At 49.3% G+C, this 20894-nt stretch overlaps 1 protein-coding gene across 7 annotated transcripts in view; it reads right to left on the bottom strand.

Annotated features, from left to right (window-relative positions):
* AFAP1L2 (actin filament associated protein 1 like 2) overlaps window positions 1–20894 on the bottom strand; it is a 103394-nt gene that overhangs the window by 28738 nt on the left and 53762 nt on the right. For all 7 annotated transcript variants that reach the window (XM_090058491.1, XM_090058484.1, XM_090058485.1 and 4 more), the window contains exons 2-4: window positions 11923–12051; window positions 11345–11422; window positions 5526–5620 (exon numbers count right to left, since the gene is read on the bottom strand). In XM_090058491.1, the coding sequence (XP_089914617.1) occupies window positions 5526–5620; window positions 11345–11422; window positions 11923–12051 (302 nt within the window). The remainder of the gene's footprint in view (window positions 1–5525; window positions 5621–11344; window positions 11423–11922; window positions 12052–20894) is intronic.

Raw genomic sequence — 20894 nt, 5'->3', positions numbered from 1 at the left:
ATAGAGACGACAGAAGTTGTCAGGCTTCAGCTGCTTTAAAGGTTATATTTTTTCTCTTTCCCTAAAGGCGTGGCTTTCTTTTGTCTCCCGCAGAGGTCAAACATGCATTGTACTGTGTTATCTAAACCAATCTCAGTCACTCCAGGACACCTGTCCTTTTCGTTCGTGCACAATAGACCATGCAACCCCAAATAAATTCCAGGACCCCAGCAGCTCCAACATCTATTTTAAGAAGCTGGCACGGCAGGAGAGGACATCAGTGTTTTTTCTTGGAGGAAAGTGCAAGTCTGAAAATCAGAGCACAGCACAGAGCCGCTAGTGCCAAGGGGGACAGAAGACAAGCATTATATACATATCACACCTGATCCCAAGCCTATGGCAGGCATTATGTTTGTTCAAGACTTACACCATTTTGCCTAGCTCTCTCACTGGAATCCACCTGCACCTTAAAATCCTCCACCCCCTGAAAAGGAGACCAAAAAAAAAAAGTGTAAGATAATCAAAAGAGATCCCTAAACCCCAGAAAAATAAACAGACCCATATCCCATCACATCATCGCTTTGTAATCAGCTTCCCAGGCTGGGCTTAAGGGTGCGGGAGGGTTTAGCTTTCGGTTTCAGCGCTCTCTGACCATTAATCTCAGAGCTTTTATAGAAACAGCACTCTCTGGTCATTGCCCTTTCAGGAACAGGGGTCCAAGTTCACAAGCTGAAGGGCTGTGATCTCCGCTTCCCTGCAGGAGGCCGTGCAGCCCCCTCCCTCGCACATGAAAGCCAGACTCCCAGGGATTTTCTTCTGGCTGCTTTCCCTTCACTCAAAGCCTCCCTGCTTTAAACCTCCAACATATCACAGACCCCTGATGCGGCATGTGCTGCACCGGCAGGGAAAGCAGGGGCTGCTGAAGGAGAACCACGTGCCCCAAAATTGGGAGCATGCTTGCTGACGACACGTATGCACAGCGCTCAGCCCACTGGTATCCTTGGTCCTGTCCTTGGTGTTATCCCGGTATAAGTCTTGAACAACCATAATGCTGCCATAGGCTTGGGATTCGGTGTGATACGTATGTGATGCTTGTCTTCTGTCCCCCTTGGCATAAGTGGCTCTGTGCTGTGCTCTAGTTTTCAGACTTGCACTTTCCCCCCCAAAATGGGAGATTCTTGGTCTTGCTGAACTCTGTCACTGGAGATACGGGTTCAACCGAAGCCCCTTTTTGCCATTGGAGGACAGCTGCCCATTTTCAAGAACAGATACGTCCACAAGCGAATCCGAGGAAGATGAGCTGGATGGTGACTAAGGGACAACTGGACGGCTTCCAGCCTTCCCGCTCCACGAAGACGAGCCGCCGGGCTGCAACGCTCGGGAGAAGCCTGCTCCCGGCTCTGTTCAAGTCACCGCTGGACACAAGCGGGAGGCAGGCTGGCATCCCCGGTGGGCTCCAGGGCAGCACAGCCCCAGCGTGCTCATGTTCAGAGCATGCTCAGCTGTCATTGCATCCCTTTTACTTTTTAACCAGAAGTTAAATGAGAGCACACCCATTTTATTGCCTCTTTCCCCCAGGCCATAGGCCCAGCAGCTGTAGCTGCTGCTGACTGGAGTCCTCAGAGAAAAACTCTTCCTACTGTCTTAGCAGCAAGAAAAAGCAAAAATCCCAAAGAGGAAAACATTGCAGGTCTCTTCCATTGCACCTAGCTGTGTCATCCGCCCGAGTGGCAGCAGCTGCAAGATGGCGAATTTGCCTTTTCCTGGTGGCGATTTCTCACCGCCTAATTGGGACTCCTTGAACGATCTCCCTGACCACAGTTCTGCAAACACGCGTACTTTTGCCATCCTGAAAATTTAACAGGCCTGCTCACATGTTCACAGCCCCACTAACCTGCTTTGCTGCAAGGGAGTGTAATTCAGATGCCAGTGGACGTATCTGCCTGCACTCGGCACAGGTTCCCCCTCTCGAAGCACCCATGGGGTGAGAATTACGAAGGAGCTCAGTCCACTGGATGCCACCGTCTTTGGGAAGCCTGACCCGTCGGTGTCACAGGCTTCATTTCATAGACGTTAGGGCTGGAAGGGACCTTGAAGATCGTCGAGTCCAGCCCCCTGCCCCAGGGGCAGGACATCAGCTGGGGTCAAAGGGTCCCAGCAAGATAAGCATCCAAAAGTCTGGGTTCAATTTAGGTGCTAAATGAGAGCCGGTCTGTTGTGGACAAGGCCTTTCTAAAAGGATGAAAAAATCTGCCCCTTTTGGAGGAACTGTTTGCAGGGCACCGTGCACAAACTCTGGAAGCGCTTTGTGGGCCTGTCACCCCCTCAGCAGTTCACTCCCGTTACAGCCTCTGAGCTCATATTTTTTCATTCCCGAGACCACATTTTGCCTGGTTTTGTGTTACAAGCTGGGGAAGAAGCCCCATTTCCACTCAGATGAGCAGTCAACCCAAAGCAGAGTCCATAAGCTGAAGAGCTGGCAACCCTTGGGCCATGCCCACACGGTGACCGCGGAGCACTGCTCACCCCAGCCCCCCCACTCTCACATTGCCACAGCACAGGCACAAGGCACAGGAACTGGCAGGTGTCCTCAGCCTGTGCCCAGAGCAGCTCTCAGGCTTTCTGCCTCGGATGTGTTTACTGGTGCACTATTTGTGCAGCTCTATATCGCCGTGCAAAGGGGCAGGCTGCAAGTCCCGGTGGCACTTCCCCGAGCAGCACGGAGGCAGCCTACGTGACCACGGGTTGGTTCACTGCGGAGTGACTCCCTGGCTGAAGTCAATGGTTGGGTTGTTTGCCTCCTCATCTGCCTCCCCCCACTTAGTCTATTCTCCTTCTTTTGCTCACTCACCTCTCTTTAAATAATAGGCAGCTGATTTGTGTGTTTATAAACCATGACATGAGGCTGGACCCGGGCAGAGCAAGCAGGTGCGGTGCAGGCTTGCCCCGAGTGACCCTACCGATGCACCATGCTTCAGATCCGAGATCATTCTGCTCTTCCAGCCTAGAGCATGTCTCTGGGGCTGTTAATCCCATAAAGCTAAAATACAGCACACATGGTAAAGGGTTCATAATGTTCCTCTCCAAGAGCTGATTGCCCAGAGCAGGGAGCAGCAACCCATGGACCATGGCTCGTGACCCAGCCCCCTCCACAGGCCACAAATTTCCACGCCCTAGAGAGCCCAAACCATCTGCACTTACCCTCATTGCCAGCCTCCATCCCCTACGGCAATGGAGACGGGCAAATTTTCCGGCAAGCGTGAGAGAGCAGCAGGAAGGAGGGGTCTCTGGAGGGGATGGGCAGTGCAATCCCCCGGACCACCCTTGTCTGAATCAGACCATGGCAGGCTGGATTGAGCCTCCGAGCCATAGGATGCTGACCCCCGACCTGGAGGAAAACAGCCTACTGTTGCAATTACAGCCTTCGCTCAAGTTGTACAGGTCTCTGCTGAAGTCCCCGGCTGAAAGCTGACGGGGCAGACGTGCGAAAGTCAGTGCAAATGCAACTCCTGCTTTTGCTAAGACCCGGGCAGTCAGCTTTGAATGGGTCAGGAATTGAAAGAAAGGGATGAGGCAGGAGCCACTGTTACATTGCTCATGGAGGGCACCAGGAAAGAGCCACAGAAGTGAGAGGGAGGCTGGGAAAGCGCCTGCCCTGCTCGGGGCCCGAGGTGCATTCCTGTATTTGTTCCACTGAATAACCAGGAGAAGCAGCCTCTAAGTTTCCCACAGCCAGCGCCAGTGTGCAGCTGGGCCTCCTCCAGCCCTGTCACACAGCTCCAGCTGCCCGATAACCGCTCCATCTGCTTACTGATACCCAGGCAGGCTTTCCTTTTGGCATGCGGCTCTTTTGCTGCACCAGCTCACGGGCCTCTTCTACCCATCTCGCTGCTAAGGAAGAGCCCCCAGCTATAAGAAACATCCAGACATATCGCTCTCCCGGGAGCGGCCGGAGGAAGCCCTGCGTTCTCAGTACAGCGTGTCCATGGAGAGCACAGTCCGCATAAGCCGCTAAGCCGGATGGGTTCGCTGGAAACCCCCCGGGCGCTGGAATTTAGCTGTTCTGATAATTGCAATATGTTGACAAGGCCTCTCTATTAATCCAGCCCTACCTCTTTCCTTCTCTGGCCTCATTTTCCCAGCACCTCTAGGCAACACCCATCCATAAAACTCCCCTACAGCAGAGCCCCTGCAAGACCCTTTCTACTAATCCTGCAGCTTGCCCTCTGACTTCTGCTTCCTGTCAGGGGAACAGCTTCTCCAGCGAGCCCCTTGCACCCCCCCCCTTTCAAGTCTGCTGTGCTTTTACATCAGAAAGTCCTCGCTGCTGCGATTCCCATGTCCGATCAGCACTTGAACAGTAAGACCCGCTGTCAGCGTCCCTGGAGGATAGCAAGAGCTGGCTTTCTGGCAAGGAAACAAAATCCCACTGAAAGCTGATCGCGTTGAACTGTAACCTAATTAAATTTATAACTGCCCTGTGGAAAAGTCCAAAGCAACTTTGTTTGTGGACTTTTTTTTTATTTTATTTTTTTTAAAGCTAAGTTTCAGGGAAGCTGGAGTCATACAGAACGGGTTTTACACACCAGCCCGGGAGGGCCGAAAAGCAGGCCCTGGAAAGAAATCTGCACCCCAAAATTATAGTGCAAGTGGCATCCCATTACTTCCAACCTGTTATATGCCACATCCACCACAGCGGATGCATGGGTGGCCAGGAGGCTTGGTTAGCAGCTTCACTTAAATGCCCCTAGAAAGAGAAGGGGCAAAACACTGAACTTCTCTCCTTTGTGGGCAAAGTGACCCTCCATCATAGGCAAGAGACTCACAAAATCCTCACGTCTAACTCCTACAGTCCCTGTGAATCCCGATGCCAGGTACTAACAGGCCTGGCTCTTGCAAGCTCTCTTGGGTCAGACAAGGCAGCATGGCAAGGAGAAGAATAAGCCAAACTACCTCCCCTGTGGTTTCGGACACTCGGGCATTGTTCCTCGCTCTCGCAGGGCCGCGTGGCTGCAGGTTTCATAAGATGCTGCCCAGGGGTAGGGAACAATAGACTAGTGTCTGCTAGCGGGATTATAAAAGTGGATGAGGCCAGATGCTTCAGATGAAAGCAAGCACTTATCTTCCTCAGCCATGATCAAACCATGCAGGAGAGAAGTGCTTCCTGACACCACACAGCGACGACCCAAATGTGCTAACGCATGAGGACTGCTGGCCTGTACGTGTTTATCCCAGGCAGCCTAACCCCAGCAGCTGCTCTCACACTCCTAGGAGAAGATGGTCAAAAGGCCTGCTAGGTGCCTTCAACCCTCCTCCGAAAGTCACTGCGACTAAGTATTTCCCTTAGTACCGTCCATCAGCAGCCGTTCTGTGCATCACCTATGCCACAAAAGAGCGTTGGCTCTGGGACAGTAGTGGCTGTGGAGCATTTACGGCTCTCAAATGCTGTCATCAGAAGTAGAAGCGGTTAGATCTGCTCAAGTATGAGACTGTGAAAAGCGATGGAAAGCAATGGGAGAAGGGAAGACAAGGAACCAAACACGTACTATCTTTGGTGGAGGAAGGTCTGGCAGGCTCTTCCGAGGAGGAGATGAATGCTGTCCTGCTTCCCCGTTGGGCCCCGCGTCTCTGCGAACCAGTGCTACAACACAGAAGCAAGCAGAAATGAGGACACGTGGCATTTCCCAGCAAAGTGCTTATTACCCAGTCACAGACGCGTGCTGCGTTATATTTGAAGAGGAAGCGGTGCCAACAACAGAGTATATTGCACTGCGCCCACCATCTCAGCCAGGGCTACAGGCCACAGCCACAGGGCCACTCCTCCTGGTAGAAAGCTGCTATTTTCTGGCATGTTTTTTTTTTTCCTTCTGGAATGAAAACCATGAAGATCAAAACAGCTGTCAAAAACAAAATCCCGCGACTTGCAATGAAGTTGTCTATATTGAGCAGGCCTAAATGCTCACTCTGTTATTACTGGGTGGCATGTGGCTGCAAGTTGCAGACAAATAACTTTCCCTCTCCCAGTGTTGCTCTACAAACACACTTAAGAAAAAAGGGGGTAGGGGATGTTCAAGTGGTGCAAAACATGTACCGCTGCTGACTTCAGAGGGGAACTTGGCCTGGACAGAAAGCATTTCCTAACCTGTTTCCCCCTGGGGAATGTGTGCACCAGAGCTCCTTCCCACTGATGGCCCTACAGCTGTAAACTAAGGAACTGCTGTATTTGGTACACAAAAGGGGTCTCTATATCCCCCACCCAAAAAAGCTGTAGCTAAAGGAGGGTCAGCGTAACTAGATCCTACGACTGACTTGCTGGAACGTAGAAGGCAGTGCTACCTCCTGAGGAGACCTGGGCACGTAACAACCCAGGACCTTTTTGCTTCAAAAAGTCTATCCCCTGCTCTATTCCTGAACCTCTGTGTGCCCAAGCAGATGTCCCAATTTCTCAGCATGGGATCATGACATTCAACTCCCTTTGTATAGCACAAAAGACTTTAGACAGAGAGAGAGAGCAGAGTCTGGTTGCTTTCTTACTAATAGGCTGAGAGCTGTAATGTTAACCACTGACACTTTTACATAACATTTTTGTAGCTATGCAAAAGGAAAGGAAAGGAAAGGAAAGGAAAGGAAAGGAAAGGAGTGCAGGGTGTATATCCGCTTAGTGGGACCAAGTGACACCGAGAACCCGGTAACAGGTAGAGGCTGAGATTTTCCCAGGGGCCTAAGGAGGAAGCAAGGGTCAGTGGTTAGGGAAGTAACCCGAGATCCGTGTTCAATATTTACTTCTGCCACAGAATACCCGAGCGATAAGCCATAGAGATCAGGTCCTCAAAGGTAGATATGGGAGTTCAACTCTCACCCACCTCTGAAGGTCTGAGCCTTAATCTCTCTCTGCCTCTGCTCTCAGTCCCGCAGCATCCCTCTACCAGTACCTAGCTATGAGATTAAGGCACCCTCAGATAACACTGCAATGGCAGCCTTGGGAGGGACACACAAAACCAATCGATTCCATAGGAGTTGGGTGCCTAGTTCCCTTGGGCTCATTTGAAAATCCCAGCCTCTCCCCACGTGCAAAAAGGGAACATTGGCAACATCATGCACTTCCTTGCTCAAAAGAGGCTGGCACGAGCGTTGCTGCATATTTCATGTTTAAAAATAAAAGCTGGGACCACACTGCACTATTTCAGTCTCCGTCTCAGAAGCCACAATGACATCCCCGAACCTGCATCCTTTAATGAGCCTCTGGTGTGAGGGCACAGGATCACAACAGTGCAAACCATACAAGGGCCATGTCCCGCAGCGAGAGGCCGTCTGCTCCTCACAGTACAGTCTCTGCTTTTAATGCCGGACGAGTTCATTAAACTCCAGCATGGTTTGTAGGCCATACTGCTCGGTGAGTTGATGCCTGCTGAAAATATCTGTGGGCTATGCACAACTGCGGCAAGCAGGGATGCTGGGTTTCTTTTGCGGTTTAACCTTACAATAAACCAGGGGAAATGTAAGGCACAGACTGTGACCATCAGCCTGAAAACACTGCTCTCCTGCATCAGGTAGAGACAAAGGAGCTGGACCAGCCAAAGGCCTCCTTGGTAGCACTGCAAATGCCCTGCTTCCTAGCTGTCACGCAGGGATGCCCTCTTCCACAAGGGAGAAGGAAGAGCTGCTGGCAGGGCAGACATCATGTCGTGTTACCATCGATGGTTGCCATGTGCCTCTGGAAGAGACTGGGAATCATGTGATGCTTCCCGAAGAGCTTTGCTCAAAGGATGGTGCCATAACACTGCTTAGAAGAGCCTAGCTCTTCACTTACGGCCTGGTCACCTCCCCATTCACAGACACCAAGGGTTTTCCAAACAGGGAAAAATGTGCAGGAAAGCTTCCTGCAGAGGTGTATAAAAGCACAATGCCAACGCATGGCCTGCTGCAAAGAGCGGAGCCCACTCTAGCTCCGCAGGATCAGCTACGAGACAAATATCAGTCTATGCCATGATAACAGAAGCAAAACTCTGCATTACTTGCGTGGTACCAGCATCGACTTACAAATAGTGAGATCCTGGCTTCACTTCCTACCCAGCCAGCACCCTAATGAATCTTGCCATGCCAGGAGTATGCTGTTTGCTTTGCATATTAATTGCCCCTCGTCTCCTCAGTGACTCACAAACAGGATGGAGACGAGATCTCCCCAACTGGTGTAAATGGCCACAGCTCCCCAGAGCTACGCGGATTTACCGCCAGTGAGTATCTGACCATGATGCAGCACAGGTTGGCTCTACGTGGGGAGCCTGTATCCCATCCCTGTAGAGTACACCCCCTTTTAAGGTGAGGTTGGAGCTGCATGCTGAGATCCCTGCTGGACTTGTGGCATTGCCTGCTCTTTAACTTTTTCCTGAATAAGGAAAAAATGTTTTTTTTCAGAATTTCCCAAAGCAGGAAGTCAAGGGTGTAGCAATCCCAGTTGGTTTGGAGAGGTGGCATCCACAAAAGACATTGAAGAATAGTCCCAAATGCAACAGTGCTTAGCACCAGGTTCCCCTCCTTTCATAATTCTCATAAACCCAGAATTTAGGTGACACTTAGAAGAAAGTGAAAAACTGGGCATAAAAACACAAATTCTACCAGAAATAAGATGGGGCACTGATGGTTCACTCTCATCTCTCCCTGCTGTCTCGTGCAGGTGAACAAAGCAAGTACTTCATAGATCAGAGGGCCGGCGCAGTCCCTGCCATCACGCAACCTGACCTGCTGCTCGGGTCAGGCTGGAGAACGTCACCTCGTGCACCCCTGCTCTCGTGCCTCTGCGCTGGCTGCATTTTACCTGCTGCTACTGAAGGGCACGGAGTCGGTTTCTCACGTAACTTGTGTCTCTTTATTATGGTGAATTCAATTACTGTGCTGCCACCAAGAGACCTAGAAAGGACTTCATCGTTCAGCTTGGAGGCCTCCTAAGGCAATCAATGGCAGGCACATTTAGGAGTGGAGCTTAGAGCTGTTCTCAGAGATTACTGAAGCCTTTTAGGGCATTTGCTTGTCTGGGTTTCTCTCCTTTCTTCTAAGCTCATGCAATTCCTGTTTTTAAGAGCATCTTATAACATGCTGCTCCTAGACATGAGCACGAGTGCAATTAAAACCGTGAAAGGGCCCTGAACTGAGTGCCAGTGAGCACCTACCACTCAGTGCCTACCTCTGATTTCACTGAGTTTGCTTCAGGTATCATAGCTGCCACCATCAGCGTGGTGTCACATGGTCCCTGGAAGGTTTTTACCTATTAAAGTCAGTATGTGTTAGGACAGGGGTGCTCAACCCCTAACGTGGGAGCCACATCTGGCCTGCAGAGCTGTGATCCGGCTGGCAGGCCTCCACAAGGGTCGAAAAATATGGAGGGGGGGAGCAGGGGCAACTAACACGCGATCCTGCAGTGGGCAATTTGGCCTGATCCTGGGTGTGCAGCCCTGTACACACCAGATTTTGCTCAGAGAGTGGATCTGGCCCAGGGGCCCACCCTGCACAAGTCTGCAGGGCAGACAATTTGGGCACCACTGTTTTAGGAGACAACCCTCGCCTGAAAGGGAACGACTCTTCTACGATGCTGCCTCAGGCAGGGGGCTGGACTAGATGACCTCTGGAGGTCCCTTCCAGCACCACTTCTCTATCACCCTAAGGGTGGCTAACTGCTTGGCCGTGCATCTGCTCAAGTTTTAGCTGCACTTAAGCCGAATGTGTGACACCACCCTCAAACTCCAAGCCTGCACAAATCATCGCCACGAGCCTGCAACAGCTGGTCCATAAGCAGATCCTTGCCCCTGCACACGCCTCATTTACTTTACCAGGACTCTGCAGATTTAAAAGCTGCATAGACAGGTCCTGCCCAGGACTGGGGCCCTTGTGCACAGCTCTGCCTGCCATTTTGGCCAATTGTACATATAACCTAAGCTACTGTCTTCAATCTTCCCAAATAAAACTTAAAAGTTTAACTTGAACTGGGGAGGTGGCTGAAAGACAGGGGAAAAAAGAGCCCTGTCCCTTAGGGAAGTGAGCAGGCTCATGGTCCTTGAAGTAAAAACAGGATCTCTAAAAATAATTACGGCAGGCTTTACACAGAGCCTTTCTGCATGGCTGTCCCGAGCAAACCTTCTCACTCGATTCAGGTAGTCGGACCCAGCACTGAGACTCCACAGGTCTTTCTGCTGCCACCGATCTCCCTGCTCTGAGCTGCAAGCTTCTTCAGCTTCAGCTTAATGCTATTGCTTGTACTACAGTACGTAGAGCCTGGCAACCACAGGCAAGATGCTGGGCTCCCTGTGGACAGGGCTGTTCACTCGCATGGTAAGACAGTTCATGTACAGCTGCAAGGAGCATGATGATAAGAATGCCAAGGGGCTAAAAGCCTTACTCAGATTTGCAAGCATTGATCAGTTGTGACCTTCGGAATTGCCATAAACACTGTGGGAGTGACAAACCTTCACTGAACCATTCTGAAAGTTTGCAAGTTTCCTTCCCATTTTGCAGGGTCAAAGCCGGGCAGGTATAATCAGAAAATTTCTTCTGAAAACAAAGATGAGCACTTCTTCTAGGTTCAATTGTTCTCAGTGTATACAGCCTGTTTGGTCTAGCACCATGGTTCCCAACCTTCCTGGACTTGAGGCATCACTCCATAACTTTTGCAAATCGAGTGGCACCCAGTTTCAAACACTACTTTATATATTAAAGTGCTTATCTCCTTGCAGAGAGACTGAGCAGTGGAGGCTGGAAATCATCCAAGCAGGGGCAAACCTGAGTCTGTGATTACCTTTAATTTATCTGCTTATCTCCTGACACCTCGTGGCACCCTTCAAAGGATCTGGTGGCACCCTGGTATGTCCCAGCACCCTGGCTGAAGGGCACTGTTCAGCAGCTTCCAGTGGGGAGGGGGGATGCTGTTTAAGTACAAGATGGCATAGTGCATAGCGAGAACGCAAATAATTCGTCTTGATGTACTGCACTGGGTTAGCCCAATTGAAACAGCGCTGGCACGGTGCAAAGCAACGTACTAAAAAAAGTGTGAGCATCTGCAGCTTTTAAAGGCGGACTGATTTGTTTTGCACTGAAAGGAAATCTGTGGACTTCTTGAAATGTTACAGTGGGGTAGCAGGGTTGGGAGGAAGGTGACATTTTTATCCCAAAGTACTCAAAAATGTTACTTCCAGGAATAACTTCACTGTGCTGGCAAGGGCACGATTTCAAGAATATGCAGACTATGCAAATCATTTCACTCCCTCTGTCGGCTCAGCCCAGCGCCCACTGAAGTCACCAGGAGTGTTGTCACTGATATCGATGGGACGAGATCGACTCCTTTGCCCCTTTGTCTCAGCAACTCTAGATTGCATACCTTGGTCTTGTTTCTGCGGCGTACCCTGCTCTTTATTGACGGTCACTTTGTTCATGTAAATGTATTCCTCATCGCCACCTGTGCACCAAGGGAAGAACAGGCTCCTTACTGACCCATCTGTACTTACACCTCTTAGTTTTCATGCAAACAAAAGCAAAAAGCATCTCTGATAAGTATGTTCAAGCTTTTGCGTCAGCTAAATGCAAAAAAATAAAAATAAATTAATGGTAATCAAACATTAAAGCTGAGGAATGAACAACCAGGAAATTCCAAAGTTAAAATTACTACTTCAGTGTTAACTCAGCAAAGTGGCACATCCCGTGTCTCTTCTAGCGCGGATTAAGTAAACGAGATTGAAATGCAGGAAAAAAAAAAATCGGAAATTATGGGAATCCTTAGCTCGTAAAAATGTACGTTTAACCAGTTATTCCGCTCGCTGGTTAGATGCAGAATAAAAATATAAAATCCGTCTCCGATTTTATAAAAATATAAAATCATCCCCTCTTTCAAGTCCCAATGAAGGAAAAGACAGCACCACAAGACTGACTCCCCGCTGCGATTCCCCAATCTGTACCTACCGCTTGACTTGGTGTACACCCGAAGGAGGTCGGAGAGGAAGCATTTCTTCACTATAGCTGTGCTGCTCAGGTTCTCCTTGTCCAAGATCCTCAGAAAATCTTCAAGCTCTGTAAGCAGCTGCTCTAGAGCTGAGAGAGACACAGAAAGCAAGTGAGAGCATGTCTTTTGAGAGTAATCTGGTTTTATTTAGAGAGGGGACCTCTATTCCAAACCTCAGTAAGGATGAATGAGAATTTCAATTTCTAGACTGGACTCACCTTTCTGATTATTTTGATTCTAACTGAGATCCAAAACTTTAAAAGGGTCTATTTATCTACAGCCTTCAGCTCTGAACTAAGCTTAACTCTCTTTTCTGGGTTCTTTCAAGCTTTCTTCCATTCAGTTTTACAATTTGTCCCCTAAAAAAGCTAACGCTTTTGGCATCACATTACTCAATAGTTTCCAAGACTGTTTTGGCTGGAAAGGCTAGCAACAATATACTGGCTGGGGACTGAAAGCAGGGCCGGATCCGATTACCTCCTGGACAAACGCATGATGGAAAACCAGCACTTGATACCTGGAAAGAACAGATGGGAAACAGGGCAGGAACGGGCCCCAGCACCTAAAACGAAGCAATGCCGATTGGTTTCCTTTAGCTCTCGGGGAGCCCCTCTGTTTAAACGGCTCCATGGCCAAATGGCTTTGGTGGAAGGGATCGGACTGAATTCACTGATGTTCAGCTATTCACTTCTGTTTGCTCCTGTTTCTGCCTTGGGTTAATTAGGGACAGGGCAGGAAATAACAGAGTGGTTTGTGGGAATAGGAAATGCAGAGTAAGAATGACAATGATGGGAAGCACAAGGCATGAGCCAACTCTGGCCATTCCCGGACTTTGGGCTGTCCCCCTTTTACATCGCTCAATCACTTCCTGATCTTAACAAGCTGCAGGACAGAGGGGCAGCAAACTTGTGCTTAACATAACCATGCTGTTCAGTAGGCTGGTGTTCCTATCTATGTCAATAGGGAACGTGCGGCTATGAAATACGGAAGATTTAAACTGGGAAAAGGCAATTATTTCATTTCTTTAACTGGCAATTATGTCATTTCTTTAACTACATACTTGGCACTCCCAACTATCTACTTTCATATCTCACAAAGTATGAAGGAGCTACCACTCCCAGCATACTGTAAGGTACAGTAATATCCCATTTATCCTCCCAGCATGCCATAAGGTACAATGATATCCCATTTCATCGAAAAGGAAACTAAGACATACTCGGCTGACACAGAAAGTTTATGGTAGGATCAAGAATAAAACCATTAATGCCAAATGTAACTCAAGGAATTTCTCTCTCTATCAAGAGCACCTTAGAAGTCAGGAAACACAAGCAAGTGGTAGCTCTTCTGTGCCACGTAATTTCTTTTGCTAAACCTAGAGTATCCAGCAACAGACCATCGGTTTTGAACATCTACGAATGCTCAACAGCTTGACTCCACACCGACATTTAATTGAATCAGTTTGCTCTGGAAATCCTGTGCTATTATGAGGTAGCTCTTGGCATTTTATTCTACCCTCCCTACATCAGATTAATGCTATTTTGATGTGCCTCAGGACCAATGGGAAGCTCAAAATGTCTGCATTGGTCTTCGCTGCCTTGGCTGCAAGCTTGGCTCATGTCGTGGCTTGACATAACCCACTGCGCTGCAAACCAGGGACGGATAATTTCAAGAAGTGGCAGTACTTTCCTTAAGCAGATGGCAATGGGTAAAGAATAAGATGGTCACCAAGAAGCAGGATTAAAACTGAACAGAGACTGGCTGCTGTCCAGTGCGTCTCTGAGGCATCACCTGGCACTGGGGATTTGTCCCTAGTCCGGCGAGGAGCCCGTTCGCCCTGGCTTCCAGAAATGATCCATGTCAGTGGAGTTTTCCTGCCTACACTGCAGGTGCATCTGCTTTGGTGAACGGCAACCGACTGCTGAGGTTGAGACCAATTCCCGCGGTAGAAAAGGCCTAAATGTACATTCCTATGAGCTCACTCTGCTGGACATGCCCGTTTACATGTGATGATAACCGACAGCCCATAACAACGTCTCATCTTATCTCCCAGCTTTAGGAACAGGCCAGCTTTCCAACAGCTGTCCGCATGGAAGTCAAGCTAGACTCAGCTCTCCCCCCTGAGGTTAATGATTCGACCCCCGTGACTGTGGAAAATGACTTAATTTGTTTCTCAAGCATCCAGAAGGAGGACAGCACACAGGGCCCTGCCGCAAAACACTGCTGTACAGTAGGTTACATTTTCCAGCAGGGGAGTTAAGAAGGCAAATCTGGCTTCTGGCTCGCAATGCACTCAGGCAGTTCAATTCAGGCCTGTCCCAGCAGCCAAAGTCAGTGGAGAGACTCCGACTGACTCTGCAGAGCTGGCGCAGGCACACAAGCATTCAGCTCCTCTTCATCCAGCAGCAGGGTCCTGGGACAGTCTACCCAAACCTGATACCTGTAAAAATAAACCACCCTCCAACCGATCGCGACCTTACAGCAGGGAGGATGGGCGCTTGTACACGTGACGCCGTTAACATGGACGTGCGATGCAAGCGTCACTTTGTGTGGCTTAATGGTGTCGCAGTGCACGTGTGCAAGACTCTTGGGGTTTCAAAATGATTTTGCGTCGTTGCAAACTAAGCTACATCCGGATGTCATTTAGTTTGCCACTTGCAAAACTGCGATGATGCCGCTGTCAGCTTGCCTCCCTGGCCGCGGGAGAGGAAGGCAGGCTCCACAGAAAAAAAGGATCGGGCTCCTGGCTGCTTCTGCCTTCAGCAGCCAATGGCTAAAAGCAGAAGCAGTGATGGGCCTGATCCTTTTCTTTGCACTGGAGCATGCCCGCAGTCGGGGCGAGCTGCCAGCGGGCTCAGTGGCCTCGGAGCTGCAGGCGGCCTTGATTCTTCCTTCCATAGAGGCGGCGCACCCTGGGGCTGCCCGCGTGGGCAGCTAGTTTGCCGGGTCTGCCCCAGCTCAGAGGCAGCACTCATCTTGATCCAACTGTTCCCTGCTGGGAGCTCGGGGACTGCTCCCCGGGTGGGCTCGGAGAAGAGCTGGATCAGGGTGGATGCTGCCTCCGAGCTAACACAGCACCCAGCCCGCTAGCAGCCCACCCAGGCGGCACCACCGCCGTAGAGGGCAGGCCCAGGGCCCCCCACAGCTCACGGGCCGCTCGGCCCATTGGCAGCTTGACCCCCAGCCATAGGTAGCCTCCACCTCCAACCCACCCCAAACAACCCCAACCTAAACTAAGGATCAGGCCCTTCACTGTAACATGATGGAAAAATTGAAGTGGTGGGTTTCGACTAAAACCCACCGTTTCAATTTAGGACACCTAGAATAAGACCTCGGGGCTTAAACCCCCGTCATGTGTACAAGTGCCCGATAATAATACAACTTTGGAGCCACAGTGAAAGTAGAGCTCGTCTCACGCGACCCAGCGAAGAGACTGGGGAGGGGAAGAAATTCAGGCACTGTTCCCACGTAATACGGAAGGGCCTGGGAGTCCGAATTTGTCCCGTGTCCCAACCTGATGGGCGCAGGTCCAAGCCCGGTGGTTGCACCTAGAGAAATGGCACAACCGAGGCAGCTCCCGAGGTTCTTCGAACGGCAAGAGGATGCAGCACTGCAGAGGTTTTTGAGCAAGTCCTCCACGGAGGGAAGCACACTTCCCTTGAAAGCATTTATTCAACAGAAAGCCAAGCAGGAGCTTCCCATAGCGGCCTTTCAGCCTCCGCTTTCCCTTGCTGAATGCTTGGCACTGGCAGCATTTGCTTTCCCGAGGGGCTGCTTTGGGAGAAAGCAGTTGCTTTCTTTCTTCTTTCTTTGCTGCACAAAATCAATAGGCCAGCTGATGCCTGTGCGCAGGGTAAGAGATGATATAGAGAAAGCATTCACATAACTAAACAGCTATAGTGTCGTTAGCACATCCTACAGATCCAGCCCAGCCCAACCAGGCTAATTTGGAGGCTTATAAGGGCTGACTGTTACTGGAAAAAGGAAGAGGATTCTCTGATAGCAGCAAAAGAAAGCTATTCTAACTGAGAGGAGAGACAGATGTGTTGACAACGATGACGGTAACAGCTGGATGACCCTTAGAATAGACGGTCTTCCAAGGGAACAAAGCATTTGCTTCTTCCGACAAGCTGACTCCGTCCTCATCCTCCCCACATGAGGATCCTCTAAGGAACAGGCTAAGAAAATGGTGGGATGTCTGCCGCAGGAAAGCACGAGGATTAAGACAACTTTGGTGGAAACGAGACTGGGCTGGGCTCACTGTAACAGCCGGCTGCATCGAGGAAATAAATATGCAAATGCATTCACGGTAAACATTGTAGTAATGGACGAGATGGGAAGATGCGCTGCTCCTAAAGACCACACGCATACCACTGCGCCAGGAATGAGACGGCAGAAGGCTGAACCGTTCAATGCACAAGCTAACTTTGTGTGTGTGTAAATTCAAGGCTATGCTGTAGAGTGAAACTAAAACAAGCCAACTTGAGCCGACTTTTTCCGATCTGGGGGATACATAAAGTTTGAAACTAACAGACTTGACCTTTTTTTGGAACAAAAAACTTTCTATTAAGAAAAGGAATTTCCCCACTCATTATGTCTTATGGTAAAAATCTGTTTATTACTTCATAACTCATCATTTCCCCCTCCCCCATATCCTTGAGAATATTTTTATTTTAAAAAAACATTTTAGAAACGTATTCGTTAACAAATCTCCAAAGATTTGTCAGTGTTGATGACCATTTTGATCATGTTTTTAGATAAAATAATTAAATTAAAAAACAATCAAAGGGAGCAAAATGGTGTAGTTCCCCACTGTAAAATAACAACACAAGGGGGCTTGTAATTCTCCCCCTAGTCAATCCACTGCTCAGGATACCTATGACCACCTTTTCCCACTAAATTCAAGTTGTCCACTTTTTGGAAATGTTGTCAGAAAAATCAGACCTCTTTGAGATGCACAAATAATGCGTAATTGCCTGACTTTCCATGCACCCAAGCTAGAAGAGTCTGGCTTTCCTTTGCTGCGAAGTATGAATAGTGGAGGGAAAGGGGCAGACAATGTGTCTTCTTGGTTGCAGGACACGAACTGAACGGTTGAACCCAACTAGCTCTGCGTAGGCTTCTTTGGAAGTCCAAACAACAACCTTATTGAGGAGCCGGCAGCTCTAGCCCAGGAACTCTGAACTTTAGCAAAATGGCAGGAGAAAATGCACACAAAGCTGTTCAGTTTTCTGAACAGACAACGGACTTACTTTTTCCCTTAAAAAAAAAAAAGAGAGAGAGAGAGATGAGGAGGGCTTGCAAAGCACTCAAACGACTCAGTGCCACAGGGGCTTTTCTTTGCCTTCCGATGAATATCACGATGCCCTTCTCAAATTAAGGGTCTCTCAACCTCTCCATTACAGCCCCACTGCTGAGTCCCCTTCCCAGACTCACCCGTCCCACCTGCCCACTGGCAAGCAAATTTTTGGTGTGACGTATGAATAAGACCTACTGAGTTTCCATTTCTATACTGGTAGAATATCTGTCACCCCACGGGCTCCCCAGGATCTTACTTAACATAAATGCACTATTAGGCATAGCACTTCATGCTGCAAGGTGCCACCAATGACCATGGGCACAGTGCCGCGTAGGATGGGTTGGACTTCTCCAACCAAAGGGCCTGTTGGCAATGGTAAAGATTGGGCTGGTAAGTGTAAGGGAGACTATGCTCAACATCTTCAACTGTGGGTACTCTGGGCGGAAAAACACCCCACATTGAACAATGATGGCAGAGGGTAAATTCTGGCCAAGAAAAGCCATACTAATTCCAGCTGAGTTGCACTGGTTTGCATCAAGGCAGGCAGCACGGGGGCTTCATCTGCATCTCCTATATTCTCAGCGAGTGCTACACCTACGGCTAGAGTCACTCTCCGGGCTCTCTTATCAGTGACTGGTGCGTTATAATGCAATCATCCCAAAAGGACCAATGGAGACGGACTCACCTAGGCTTCAAGTCCGATAAGGGACAAAACTAAAACAACAGAAAAGTTTTCACAAGTTCCTGTCATTCAACGAGCCCTACAGCTGAACCCCGAACCAGCTTATTGCGTCAGCCTCCTTTCCGCCAGAGTTGCTACTTACGGTCTTTTCCTCCCTCCCAGTCTTTTCACTCACCGATTTTTTCTTCTTGTAAGGATGCTTTTCTCCTCCCACCTTCTCTTTTTTCATCTTTTCCCTCTATTTTTATTTGCCCTCCCTTGATTTTTTGTTTTTGCTTTCTCTCCCCATTCCTCCTCACGATGTGCTGCTGCTTCTGCGCAGAAGTTCAAGAGACTCTGACTGTGTGTTAAAGGGCATCCGTTGTCTGCTATCTAATGCGGTGTCTAACTATGCCCAGGAAGGAGCCATTAATAAAAGTGCTTGATTAAACAAAACAGCTGTTTCCAAAAGAGAATTACACAAAGAAATCAACTGTGTGATACACACGCCCAGCTTTGTACCATGAATAAAATACCGACGGGGAAGAGTCCCATAACATTAAGCTGGTCTCTGAATTTTTAATGCACTTGTGCGTTGTTCTCTTAGCACGGATGAATTGCCATGGGAGGAGGACACAGTCACTGGTGGCTCCACGGAGGTAGCAACATGAGGCTGAGCTCTGCTCTGCAGCAGACAGCCCAACTTTATCATGACCGGAGGCCCAGCTCCCAGTGGTACTCTTCTATCCAGGCACACAAGCTGCTGCTGCTGCAGACATGTGAACAGGCTGCTGCTCCAGATCAGGGGAGGCAGGTTAGCTCCTCTCAGAGGGCACCCAGAACATTACCAGCAGTTATGGAGCACATCTGTAGTGCAGGTGCAGATTTAGGGTGGTAGCAATGTCACCCTTATTTTGCACCTCCTTCCTACGATTGTTTTTCCACTATATGATTCCTGCCTTTCAAATTCGAGTTCTCAACTCAGGCCACTGCATAACATCATCAATAGGTCCCAAAATGGCTTTCACCAGTGCAGCCAACCCTTCTATTAGGGCGGCCTTGAATCCCAAATCAAAGTTATAATCTCCATTCCCCAGCTGAGAAACCAAACCAGATGCACATCCTAGCAACTGCTTCCTCCAGATGTAAGCTTCAGGGCTTCCTCCGTGTCTCTGCATTTCCAAAAAATATAACGGGGACAGTATTTGAGCACCCAAAAGTGCAGTCAAAATTCTCCTGGCCTACCTGTAGAAGTGATTTCCAATTGCTTGGCCATCATCCAAGGCTGTCTCAAGCACTGACCAATCTCCTGAATTACAACTAGCTCAGGCTACAGCTTGGCAATCAGAAATGGTCCATCAGCACTTTCTGCATCCTCATTCTTCACTTATCCGCCGCCTTGTCCTTCTTTCCCGATGTGCAATCAGATGGGCAGCATGCACCACCCTCTGCAGCCCATAGGTCAGCTCCTTGGTTAACAGCACTGCTTCTCTAAGTGTGGTAGGCAGAAGGTAGAGCAGGGTGGCACCTCAAAGACTAACTGGTTCAGAGAGGCATGAGCTTCTGATGCAAAGATCTGCTTCCCCAGAGTTGTTGGTTGAGGTCATTGCCCATGAAAGCTCATGACTAACTACCTCCCTGCCACAAGTATGTTGTGGTCTTTGACAGAAGGACACTCCTGGGTATCCTGGTCTTTCCTCCCCTACCAGTTCACAAGCTACAGAGTCACTGAATTGTCAAATCCTAATGAATAATGCTGCTACAACTGCTAAACGGAAGCAGATCTGCAGTTCGTACCAGAGCAAATTCAACAAGGGTTTACTCATTCAACAAGGGTTTGCCAAAGGTATTTGGTGAAGAAAATCTCTCTTGCAGGCAAAATAAAAATTAAAGGGACATGCCATACATGTCAAATAGGACACACATAATCTCTCTCTCTCAAATTGGGTTCACTGAAGTTCCCTCCATTGTCTGTGACCTCACTAACTGCCTGGGCTACCCTGCAAGTCACAGCAACTCATCTGTACATGTTTACCCATCTGCAAAATGGACACAATGACACCTAGTTTCATAGTTTGTAGGGTCAGAAGGGACCTGAGCAGATCATCGAGTCCGACCCCTTGCCATGGCAGGAAAGAGCACTGGGGTCAAATTTCATGGGGAAGAGTAAAAACCATGTTTTTGAAGGTCTAGGACAGTGGTAGCCAACCTGCAGCATACATGCCACAAATGACATGGACAACCCCTTGTGCGTGGCACCCAGCACGACAGTGAGAGGACAGGCAACTCAGCAGCAGATAACGCAGGGAGAAGAAAGCAGGGCAGCAGGTCGGGCAGGGAGCAGAAAACAGAGCTGCAGATTAAGCAGGGGAAGGGGATTGAAATGGCACTCGGGGAAGGTACGGGGCTCATCTGTAGCACGACTACCAAAGAGGTTGACCATCCACTGCTCTAGGGGATCACTGGCTGATAGGTGCTTTAGCAACAGTGTCAGTGAACATTAAAGGCATCACTCATCAGTCATCACTTAATAATCTTGCTCAAATCACTGCTAGATTTCACGTGAGCTCTATCCACCCTCTTCAGAGCAGCCCAGGATCGTGGCGGGGAGGGCATTCAGTTCAGACCATCTCCATGTACCGTTCAGAGGCAACACTAACCCCTCTCCTAAAAACAACGCAAAATTTAAACATCAGAAGGCCTGGTTTGTTCTCGTGGTGTTTGTTTCTCCACCTCTGCCACCGACAGGGTGAATGGGACTCAATTCGTCTCCTGCAATGAGTTAGCAGGGCTCAACTAGCACCTGCCACGGGGTTCCAGCACTAGCAGACAGAGCAAGACCACAGCCGGCAGATGAACCCAGTTGCAATTAAAAGTGAAGGCAAGTCCTGCTCCCATTAAAAAACATGAAAAAATAGTCTATCGACTTGCATGGGAACAGGACTGGGCTGGGTCCCTGCTGTGAAATGCAAAGG

The sequence above is a fragment of the Crocodylus siamensis genome, chromosome 7 (genome assembly GCF_052110815.1).
Source record: "Crocodylus siamensis isolate JL-2025a chromosome 7, ASM5211081v1, whole genome shotgun sequence".
Lineage (NCBI taxonomy): Eukaryota > Metazoa > Chordata > Crocodylia > Crocodylidae > Crocodylus > Crocodylus siamensis.
This window is presented reverse-complemented; position numbering and strand designations above follow the sequence as displayed.